The sequence below is a fragment of the Gobio gobio genome (assembly GCF_949357685.1).
Source record: "Gobio gobio genome assembly, chromosome: 4".
Lineage (NCBI taxonomy): Eukaryota > Metazoa > Chordata > Actinopteri > Cypriniformes > Gobionidae > Gobio > Gobio gobio.
Window position 1 is genome coordinate 12,971,284 of NC_137100.1, and position 12,143 is coordinate 12,983,426.

General features: G+C 37.6%; 1 protein-coding gene across 5 annotated transcripts in view; it reads right to left on the minus strand.

Moving 5' to 3' along the window:
- rabep1 (rabaptin, RAB GTPase binding effector protein 1) overlaps window positions 1-12,143 on the minus strand; it is a 54,985-nt gene that overhangs the window by 14,255 nt on the left and 28,587 nt on the right. For 3 of the 5 annotated variants that reach the window (XM_079815989.1, XM_079815988.1, XM_079815991.1), the window contains 8 exons: window positions 9,432-9,610; window positions 8,271-8,381; window positions 6,964-7,422; window positions 5,281-5,385; window positions 5,056-5,172; window positions 3,119-3,217; window positions 2,436-2,576; window positions 863-1,052 (listed from right to left, as the gene is read on the minus strand). In XM_079815989.1, the coding sequence (XP_079672115.1) occupies window positions 863-1,052; window positions 2,436-2,576; window positions 3,119-3,217; window positions 5,056-5,172; window positions 5,281-5,385; window positions 6,964-7,422; window positions 8,271-8,381; window positions 9,432-9,610 (1,401 nt within the window). Of the gene's footprint in view, window positions 1-851; window positions 1,053-2,435; window positions 2,577-3,118; window positions 3,218-5,055; window positions 5,173-5,280; window positions 5,386-6,963; window positions 7,423-8,270; window positions 8,382-9,431; window positions 9,611-12,143 lie in introns of all 5 variants that reach the window. The other 2 variants (XR_013816422.1, XM_079815990.1) reach the window with 2 other exon arrangements.

Below are 12,143 nucleotides of genomic sequence, written 5' to 3' on the forward strand. Positions count from 1 at the left end.
CGGTCGGCAAAACTCCGAACACATCTTCCTTTCTTAAGAAACGACCCTGGCTGAAAATTAGATTTGCCGCCGCTAGGGTGCGTCTAGATTTCTAGGCTAAAATCTGATTGGATTTCAACCGGATATACAAAAAAAACTAATGGATTTGGACTGACAGTCTGAACGTAGCCTAAGATTTCCCTTCTCTGGAAGTAAGGGGCCTAGCTCAACCCCTGAAAAACTGCCCTATAACCATTATCCCTCCTCCATAAAACTTTACAGTTGGCACAGTGCAGTCAGGCAGGTAACGTTCTCCTGGCATCCAACAAACCCAAAGCGTGATTCGTCACTCCACAGAGCACATTTCCACTGCTCCAGAGTCCAGTGGTGATGTGCTTTACAGCACTCCATCTGACGCTTGGCACTAAACTTGGTGATGGGCCTGGATGCAGCTGCACGGCTATGGAAACCCATTCCATGGAGCTCCCGCCGCACATTTTTTTTTCTGATATTAATACCGGTGGAATTAACTCCTCAGCACTCGGCCTGTGACTTTACGTGGTCTTCCTCTTCGTGGCCAAATTGCTGCCACTTTCCAATAATACCACTTACAGTTGATTCTGGAATATCTAGCATTTCACTCATTCTATCACAGTACCAGTCTTGAATTCACTGAGCTCTTCAGAACACCACTTTTTTTCACAAATGTTTGTAAATGCAGATTGCATGGCTAGGTGCTTGATTTTATACACCTGTGGCAATGGGTCTGATTGAAACACCCGAATTCCCAATACTTTTGCTCATATACACAATTATTTTCCAAATGCACAGCTATAAGATTTCGGTGACTGCACAACTCAACTGACATGTACAATCCACTCACCGATCTCTTCTTTACAGCCCTCAATCTCCATCTGTAGTGTGTCCTCTAGGTTTTCTTTCAGACACTGCTCTGCCTGAATCTGCTCCTTCAGGAACAGAATTTCAGCCTTCAGCTTCTCCTCCAAATGCTCCGCCGCTGTGCGTGCAGAAACAATGTCCTCCCTGTACTGCAACACCAGATTCTGAAGTTCCTGTGTGGAACAATTATACATACATACATATATATATATATATATATATATATACATATACATATACATATACATATACATATACATATACATATATATATATATATAAAAAACTACTAATGACTGGATGAGCTTAATAGTAAAATACATAAATATACATATGACAGCATATCAGTTTAATTATTTTCCATTAATGCTGTGTGTTTACTGGATAAGCAGTTATTTCAAAATAGTTGGCATTAATAAAAAAGATTTTATTAATTTCCCAGATTTTTTTACCCATCATTTAAGGTTTTTATTCTTTTCCCTATTTTTCATTTTTTGAATATTATTATTAATTTCCATTGTTTTCATTTTTCTAGCTTTTATCATCAAATCCCCCATTTTTTAAGATTTGTTTTCATCAGTATCTTTTAATCATATTGCAGTTGCTGCCATTTCACAAAAGAAATAAGTCATTAGAGTCACATGTTAATTATTTTATGACAAAATCTAAAATATTCCAAGGCATGCCTACTGGTACAATTTTCCCCCAATACGTTTAACTCTCACGCCATTGACAGTAAAAAAACCCCCTGTAAAAATCAGTAGCTGCACATGGATGCATTTTGACCAACAATGCCTTCCTCAGAGTGTGTAAAATCACTATAATGCATAGCTCCTTCTGCCGAATTACTGTAATATTTGAAATTATTTTCTTACTATGTTAGTAAAGGAGCCAATAAGCTAAGCTAGATGCTAGATAAATAATAAAGCTAGATGAAATGCAGTTGATTTGAACAGAAGGTGCATTTATAAGTGCAACCATGGCTCCAAAAAAATAAGGACTGCTCGATGGCCTGGGGCCAGCGTGAATGACTCTCAGGACAGTTGATGGATCGTCACGAAAGTTTATCATTTGTTTTTAAACCTTTCAAATGTTAATATTCAAGCGCAAGAAGACGTGAACAAGAACTCAATTCAGTACTCGTGCGCTGTGTGAGAAGTTTTGCGTGCTCACACTTCCGAAGCGTGTGCCCTGAAAGCTGGGCCTCAAACAGTGCGCGGATACTGAATTGAGTTCTATTTCATGTATTCTTGCACTTGAACGGACATATTCACACAAAATTGTAAAAATGCCCATCTTGGCAAGTATGCTAGTAAACACTGGCAGTTATGTCTTAAGTGAACATAAACAATTGAGAAATAAAACGCATGTTTTACAGTATATTGGATGTGTGCATTCGGTCAGTGACAGCAGCCCAATATATGGCTGCGGTCTGTGTCAATGTAAATCAAACAACAAAAGTTAAAAGGAAAAAAGAAAAGGAAAAGAAAAAAATTAACTCCCTGCTCTTGACTTTGTAACTTTTATTAAGGCAACTCTCATATGTGCTGTAGTACCTGTACAGTGGTCGGCATGTGAAAGTCCTCTTGCTGCTGCAGCGTCATGTGAAGTCTGTGTTTACCCTGAAGACTCTCATTATCTTTCTGCAGTCTGTTCAGCTCTTCAGTCACCTGCTCTCTGGACTGTAGCAGCACAGCCTGGACACACACACACACACACACACACACACACCACTTAACCTACAAAACCCACTGCAAGTCACAAATGTTTTCTAAAGCATATATCCATTTAAAGTGGAAACCGATCCATTATAAAAGAGGATTTTCAAAGAAAACTGCCAATGAAAATATCAGTGCGACCCTGAGAGATTCACAGCGCGTTCCTCAGGTAATAACTAACCGACAGAACCCTTTCCCGGGCGATTTATTATGGAGATCATGTCACACTAGCATTAAAGTTTATCACTTTAATGGTGCGACTTCAGATTTCAACCAGATGTGCCTCAAGCAAGAGCAGAGGCCATGAATTCATCGCAGCCAATACTGAATGCCAAAAGAAACTTTAGTGCATTAGTACATGGAGACATGAAGAAATTCAAAATAGGTCTAGATCTATACCAAGAGCTTCTACATTAGATGTTTTTCAATGGAAAATACTAAACATATGCTCTCTCTCAAGTCCTCAAGCAAAGCAAGTGAATGTTTTTGTGTAGTGTGTGAGTGAGTATATTCGGTCATACCATCTGTTCCTGGGTGTTCCTCTTGGCCTGGCTGAAGGCCTGTTGGAGAGCGCTTACGAGAGACTCTGACTCCTGAACTTTCTGCTTCAACTCCAAGATCTGTGCGCCAGACAAATAAAAATTGCTGAAGTCGTTTGACTTGGAAGAACAGTAACATTCAGATCAGTCTGTGCATTCTTCACATTTTAACACAGTGGCTTTGTTTAAAGCAGTAGTCAGCAAATCCATATTGCCTTGGAAGGTACACTAGCGTTAAAAATGTTTGGGGTTCATAAGCTAACTTATGCTCACCAAGGCTGCATTTATTTGATCAAAAATACACTAATGTTGTATAATATAACTACAATTTAAAATAGCAGTTTTCTATTTTAATGTTTTCAAATGTAATCTATTCCAGTGGTGGCAAAGCTGAATTTTCAGCCTCATTACTCCAGTCTTCAGTGTCACATGATCCTCCAGAAATCATTCAAATATAATGATTTGGTGCTCAAGAAACATTTCTTGTTAATATCAATGTTTGAAATATGTGTGCTGCTTTTTTATTAATATTTTATATTAATAATGCTTTATATTGTAATATTGTTGTAGAAACTGTTACACCACCTGTTACCCGTGGCTGTTATGAACTGGAGGCTACATCAATAAATTACAATACTTTCGTGCTATGGGCACTGCCATTGATTCATTTTACGCTGAGCTTGCTTCTGCTTTTCAGACATGGAAGTGTGACAAACGCACATGGGCTATATGAATTCTCTAATGTGGATATAGGGATATTTTGTAGACATCACTGTACAACACATGTCCTTATTAGGAGAAAATATATGTTGTTTGAACGAGAAAAATATGTTGTTTTAACGACATAAGATCTCGTTATTACGAGAAAATATGACGTTAAAACGACATAACATATCGTTATTACGAGAAAAGATGTCGTTAAAACAACATAACATCACGTTATTACGACATAATTGAATGAAAAAAATAATATGTATGTGGCAGCAATGCGTCACTGTAGTATGTAAACCAGAGAATTGTCAAAATTAAATGTATAATATTTTATTCAATAATGAAAGTCGAGGATAGAAAATACAAATATTAGGCAAAATATATGTGCTGTGCAACATTCTAATGTTGTGATATATATATATATTAGGGCTGTCACTTTTGTAAAAAAATCCTGTTCGATTTTTGAGACAAGTGTTCATTGAATCGATTCTAAAATCGATTTTAAATGACGTTTTCATTTTCAACGCTAAATATAGCCTAAGCCAATCCACGGACAACTAACGGGCATTAGGATGAAAGTAAAGAGGGCGCTTGAGACGCACAAGTCAGCAATATTTCTGATGATTTATTTTTTGCACAATGACTGAATGTGAAGTTCGTGTGGATAATAATTTAATGTAATTATTCAACCGTTCAAAATGAAACTGAATGAACTTAGCTTGCGAACAGGCCATGTGTTTTTTTTAATTGAACGTAACCGACACTTAGGCTATATTGGCTATATAGACTTAGGCTATATATATATAATAAAGTGACCGCCTGAAAAAAAAATTCAAGGTTTTGTGGCTTATAAGGTTCCATTTGGTTAGAAGGTTTGAAAAATAACTCAATACACATCTTTTTGATGTGAGGAAACATTATAAAAGATGTAAGATTCCTAATCCAGTTTCCTAATAGTAGATGATGCTCATATTAGCACGTGATACCATCCATGTTTACCCTGTCAATGTGTTTGAGCTGCAATGTCTACCAAATTGGCATCAGACGATGTCTACAGTGAAACATTGTGATGGACGTTGACATCGGGGGTTTGAGTTTGAGCGTTAATCTCCGTTAATGTGACGCGTGACTTAAGAAAGAGAGCATTGTCGATCGGCCCAACCCGAGTTTGTGCTTCACTAAATCCATTAGAGAGAGATCAGCTTTACCTTGGCTGTAGTTTCCTCATTGGACTGTTTGACAGAGTCCTCTAACTCCTGTCTCTCATTTATTGTCCGCTCCAGCTGATCGTTCGCCTGCCGCAACATGGCCTGAAGCTTTTTAACCTAAAGGCATCAAAGGAAGTTCACCGTGTAATAACTATTACAGATTATCCTGTTGAATCATTTCAATAAGGGTCTTGTACATGATTTTAACGGCATAAAAAGACAAACCTGTTCTCTTGTCTCGGCCTCTTGTCCCTGAATGACCTGCAGCTGTTTCTCATAATTAGAGCACATATCACATCGCCGCCCCAACTTCCTTCCAGCATTCTTCAACTGGGGTGAAACCACAGCAAAAAAAAAACATTAAATGTGTTATGAAAGGTTAAGGCATATTTAAGATATCCCCTCACAGCTGATCCATTTTAAACAATCATATGCTACATTATTGTTTAATTCAGAAAGCAGTGTCGGCTTATCCTCTCAAAAACAGTCTGCATTTTTAAAGCAATTCTGTAAAGACATCTTTACTTTTCAGTCAAAGTAACTAAACACCAAGATAAAATGCAAATGGTAACTCAATTGCATTGCATTGTGGGATACAGTTCCCTGGATTTCCTTGAGAAATCTGTTTGTTTGTTTTTTTGCAGTGGGGTACAATCAGTCAATACAGATTTAAGTTTCACAAACCTTAAGTTCACAAAACTTTGTCACACCAGTTCAAACAAGTAACTTCTGAGCTTGTGAAGTTTTTGAACAACTTACAAGAACCAGCTCAAGAGTGATTTGACATTTAAATTGAACTATACTGGTTGCGCTTTGTTTCTGATTCACTTAAAGAATCAGCTCAAAAGAGTAATTTGATTGTGAACTGAACTACACTGATTGGTTTAGGTTTCTGGTTCCCTAAAAAGAACCAGCACAAAACTGATTTGTTTCAGAATTAAAACTACCAACATCCTGGTTGCGCTGTATGTTTCTGATTGTCGTCATGTTATGTTTCTGACAACCGGCCCAAAAGAGTCATTAGTTTGAGCTTTGTTTCTGATTCACACACACAAAACAAATACTAAAAAGAGTCATTTGTTTGTGAATTGAACTACACTGATTGTGTTAGGTTTCTGATTTACTAATAAGAACCAGCTCAAAACAGTCATTTGTTTGAGAATGAAACTACCAACATAATGGTTGCACTGTATTTTTCTGATTCATCAAAAACAACCAGCTCAAAAGAGTAATTGTTGGCACTTTGCTTCTGAGTCACTAAAAGGAATTGGTTCAAATGAGTCATTTGTTTGTGCTTTGTCTCTGATTCACTAAAAGAATCCGCTCAAAAGAGTAATTTGTTTGTGCTGTTTCTGATTCAGTAAAATAATCAGCTCTCATTTGTTTGTGAAATGAACTACACTAGTTGCATTGTTACTGGTTCACTAAATAAAAAAAGCTCAAAAGAGTAATTTGTTTGCACTTTGTTACTGGTCAAAACAGCGATTTAATTGAGAATTAAACTACCAACATAATGGTTGGACTGTATGTTTCGGATTCATCAAAAACAACCAGCTCAAAAGAGTAATTTGTTTGTGCTTTGTTTCTGATTCACTAAAAAGAATTGGTTCAAAAGAGTCATTTGTTTGTGCTTTGTTTCTGATTCACTAAAAAGAATTGGCTCATAAGAGTGTAGGTTCCTGATGGCCATATACAAGCAAATGTACCACAAGTAGGTCCGACATACATTTTGTGGAATCAAATGAACTGATGCACTGAACACAGTATAAAATATTCCAAAACATAACCTTAGTTTTTTCTTTTAGATCACAACATACTTTCACTGTGTTTTGTTTTCTGTACAGTAGCCTTGTCAGAGTCATCAAATATGTAAAAATAAACAAAAATTCAAATCATCTACTATCTGACCTCTTGCTGCAGCAGATTCCACTCGCTCTCACTGACCATTCGGTAGCCAGTCGGAGGCAGGTAAGCCATATCGGTCGTATGAGAGATGCTGGACAGGAGTGATGCGGTCTCCTCCTGCTCTGGGGTCATGGCCTTAATGGCCTTCTCCTGGTCCTTAGTGAGGAGAAAGTGTCCCGGCTGGAGGGATGATATGGAGGAGGTGTCCATGCTGTCAAAGCCCACACAGTCTGCCCCCACTAGAGGACCAAAGTCTGACTCGTCCAGCTGGCTGGCGGACTTGGCCTTGTTGTTGTGTCCACCCAGGCCGTGAGGCTGTAGGGCGCCTCCTGATGAACCCAGACTGTCTGTGGACTGCACCCTCCGAAGCCCGTCTTTATAAGGGTCAGAGGCATCCGGGCGGCCCGGGGTGTCTGCGTCCAGAGAGTGCAAAGAGCTGTGGATACTGTGGCTGAGGTGGGACTGAGATCAAAAAGAGAAAGAGAAAACAAGAGACCCTGACTCAACTGTTCTGAAAGATCCTTTAACAGGTTAAGATAAAGAGTTTTATTGTTAAGATATTGCAGTTCATAGTGGCAATGCACCGAAATTTCGGTGACTGAAAATTAACTTGAAAAAAATGAAGCTCGAAACTACTTTGTTTGTTTGTAACAAATTTGCATAATGCCAATGTCTACTTTGACCCTCAAACACCGTAGTTGAAGCTGAGGCCTGAAAGTATAGTTTGTGTTGTCGACATGCCGAGAAGACACTGTATCGCGCTTACGTTCACGTGACATTGTTGTTCTCCGCATTCATGAAAGTTTATCATTTGCAGGCCTTTTAAAATATTGCTGTTTGAAAACAAGTTTTCATCACATCAAGCTGCTAGAGCATGTGAGTACTGAAACAAGTCTGAAACAAGTCAAGTCCGTGCTTTGAATCTTAAAGTGACCGTAGGTTAATATAGCTGCTTTCTGTGTCATTAATGTTGTTAAATCAAAAACAAGGGAGAGAAAATCTCACTGCTCTTGACCAGGGGCGGCATTTACGTATGGCAGAGTATGGCAGTTGCCATTGTTTTACTCCCGTTTTCGCAGTTTCCCCTACTAAAACCAGTCATGTTGCAGGATATTTTGCCACTCAGTCCAGCTGAGTGGGTGTGTCCCGGCAGGAAAGCGACATAAATGCATATCCTCTATATATCCTCAGTATTTTAGCAATGACTGTAATCGGAGCAGTAAAGTTGCCCCCTACATCTTTACAGTAACTACACTATGTTACAGATTTAGTTCTAAATTTAGCGAGGTTTACAGGAGTGAGACGGATACCTCTTCTATGGAGAGTCCGAGCAGAGAGTCCTCTACTGTTTCTCCATGCTCCGTCCCATCATCCTCACTTGCCTCTTTAGCCTGACTCAACCGCTCCTTCTCATCCTCCTCCTGGTAAAATGTTGGCATAAAATGTCAGAATAACACTGAACTATCCAGATGCAACAAAATAAAGCAACAAGATAAATCCCCTGACTTTCAATTTTGCATGGTTCACCCAAGTAAATGTCATAATTTTTTCAACCTTAATGTTGTTATGCAGTGACATAACACAAAAGAAGACATTTTAAAGAATGCTGGGGACCAAAAACATTGGCCACCGTTGATTTTCAATGTACTTTCAAAAAATCTTGTAGCTCTAAATGAGTAAATGGTGACATTAATTTTTAATAAAATTGGTTTTTTTTCAATTTTTTTTAGCCATTTCTGCTGAGTAGTTAAAGGGATAGTTCACCCAAAAATGAAAATTACCCCATGATTTATTCACCCTCAAGTCATCCTAGGTGTATATGGCATTCTTCTCTCAGACAAATACAATCATAGTTATATAATAAAATATCCTGGCTAATTTGAGAATTATAAATGGCAGCCCAAAATTTGAAGCCAAAAAAGTGCATCCATCCATTACAAAATTAATCCTTAATTTCCACCAGACCACCTTCTGTATTCAATTTACGAAGGAAGTGTAACACCTCTTGCAGTTCAAAATGCTCAAGCTATGCCCGACGTCATCCCTCACGCCAGTTACGCATTTTTTGCAAGTTGAATAGAGAAGGTGGTCTGGGGTCAGCTAGATATTTTACTTAATAAAGATTTAAATATGGATATGGCTTCAAATTTTGGGCTGCCATTCACTGCCATTATAATGCTTGGATTAGCCAGGATATTTTTCTATATAACTCCGATTGTATTCGTCTGAAAGAAGAATGTCATATACACCTAGGATGGCTTGAGGGTGAGTAAATCATGGTGCAATTTTCATGTTTGGGTGAACTATTCCTTTAAACATCAAATATGTTCTTATTTTCAGAATTGTTGCTTTGGGTAGCATTTTTGGTTTTAGTGAGACCAGAAAAATTCCCAACTGAGAATTGCTTTGAGTCAGCGTTTTTTAATAACCGATTTAATTAATGCTTCCAGTTCATCAAAAAACAGAAGTACCTGGTCCCTCTTCTTAATCTCCTCCACCTGCCGCAGCTGCTCGGAGGAAAGCACACTCTCAATGCGCTGCATGTCCTGCATCAGCAGCCGCTGCGACTCCAGGAACTGATCATTGGCACGCTGCCAAGTGTGTTTCAGCTGATTGTGCTGCTGCCGCTCCAACTCCAACAGGTGAACCACTGAAAGAAACCCCAATTCAAACAGGATGTCAATCAACTGACTTTGTCTTGGATATAAAGCCCCCCGTCCTGTCAGTGCAAGCATTTCACTGGCATTTGTGAGTGAAAATCACTGTATGTGAATAACAATTTTGGCACACCTGTACGAGTGACATGCAATCACAATAAAACATCATCTGCACAAACTCATCTATCTAAACTCAGTGTATAAATTACATTTCACACTGTGATAAACAGCAGCTGAATACTATACAAAACAACAAAGAAAGAGAGCAAAAGGTTTTTTTTTAAAGTAATTTCTTTCAAAAAAAAGAAGAAAAGAAAATGATATTATATATATATATCTTACTGACCCCAAATTTTTGAAAGGTACTGTTTAGTCACCTTTCAGGTTAACGAAAATAATAATACAAAAATAAGAAGGAAACAAGAATAATAATAAAATAGGACAAGATTAATAATCATTTTTAAGAAGTTAACTCTAATGTCAGTGTCATTTTCTGATGTTATATTTGTAACTTGTTACGAAATAAAGTCTCTCACCTCAGAACAATAATTATATTTTGCACAAGATTTATTTCACTTCACTATATACAAAGAGCAAATTAAATTACGAGAATGCAACGTTGTGATTAAATTGTCAATTAGTAAATCAATTAGTAAAATGAAATTACCAATAAGAAAATCCAATAAAATATGTAACTGGTACGTCGTGTGTTAGCAGGGAAGGATTTGCATGCAGGTATGATGTTTATTCTATTCATCAGGATCAGTGTTCTTATGTTTTATTAACAGCTTATTTTTATTGTGTATTTACCATTTACCAGTGTTCATATGTTTTATTAACAGTTTAATTTTACTGTGTATTTACCGTGTATTTAAAATAACCAAAAATACCATTTTATTTTCCATATTTTTGATGACTGTGGTGGCTCATACCAACTTACAAACTTTATTTTAAGTAGTTTGGGCCTTACCTTTATCCTGTTTATTAATCAGTGTTAGTAGGGCTGCACGATTATGACAAAAATCATAATTGTTGATTATTCCCGTGAAATTGTAATTGCGATTATTAATTAAGATTATCACAATTTAATTATGTATGTTTAATACCATAGTTTGAAGCAACTGCATGCCATATTTTTTTCTTCCTGAAAAACTTGTATTGCTTTTCTATAGCATTAAGCCTCATGTCATCTATACATTTGTTTGGTTTCTTCTTTAAATAAATAAAAAAGTAAAACTTATGCATGGTACAATAATAGGGGCTTTCGCACCAGGTAGTTCTAGGAACTTAGTTATAGTAACTAACCTCCAGGGTGGTTCCCCGAGAACTAAATGTTCCCCTAGGGTAATTTTCAGAGTGGCAATGCACCGAAATTTCGGTGACTGAAAATTAACTTGAAAAAATGAAGCTCGAAACTACTTTGTTTGTTTGTAACAAATTTGCATAATGCCAATGTCTAATTAAATAAAAAAGTAAAACTTATGCATGGTACAATAATAGGGGCTTTCGCACCAGGTAGTTCTAGGAACTTAGTTATAGCAACTAACCTCCAGGGTGGTTCCCCGAGAACTAAATGTTCCCTCTAGGGTCTTTTTCCTGATTGCATTTGCATCGGCAGTAACTCTGAAGTGACGTAAGCCGTGCTTGTTGTTGTGACTTTTATTCTGACGGCGCGAAGGACCTTTATTTTGACAGCGCTAAGAACGCCAGAGATTGAGCACACAGCACTCACATTTTCCGTCTTCATTAGTTTACGATCTGTTTAACAGGCCTGTCTAATATGTTATTAGGTAGAACTATTATAGAAAGAAAGTAGATATTATATGAAAAAGTATTGTCGTTTGCCATGTGGTTGATGTCCAATGTGACTAGATGAGCAAAAATACAGAATCATGTTTCGCTTGGTCCCCTCAAAGTTGCGTTGGATTTTCTCCTTAGCATAAAGTTTGAGATGTCCATCTATCACTGTCTTCCATGTTTGTAGAGTCAAGTCACCTTTATTTATATAGCGCTTTTTACAATGCTGATTGTTACAAAGCATCTTCACAGTGTTAACAGGAAAATAATGCAACAGAATTTGATTCGGCTGTACAGCCGCTCTGGAGAAAACAGTGAAGTTATCCAGCTCAGTTCAGTTCTCATAGTGTCAATGCGAGCAGATCAGTAATATAGTTGAATATTTAGTGTCCCCAACTAAGCAAGCCAAAAGCCAGACGGTGGCAAGAGTTAGTTTGTGGACTAGGCTGTGTACACAGCCTTTTAAAAATGGCGGGGGCTACCGTGCTGGTGTTTCGCATGCTTTCGACCAGTCAACGTAACATGTTCCAAACCCACCTCTTAAGCACGCAGAATAATATAAATGGAGATTTTTGTTTTGTAATCGCGGCTTTGAACGGTTACGTAATCGTGGCATCCGTAATCGCGATTAGAAATTCGATTAACTGTGCAGCCCTAAGTGTTAGTGATATTCTTACAATTTATGTGTATGTTAAGTAAAATGCTTGTGTTTCAAACATTTTTGAGAAT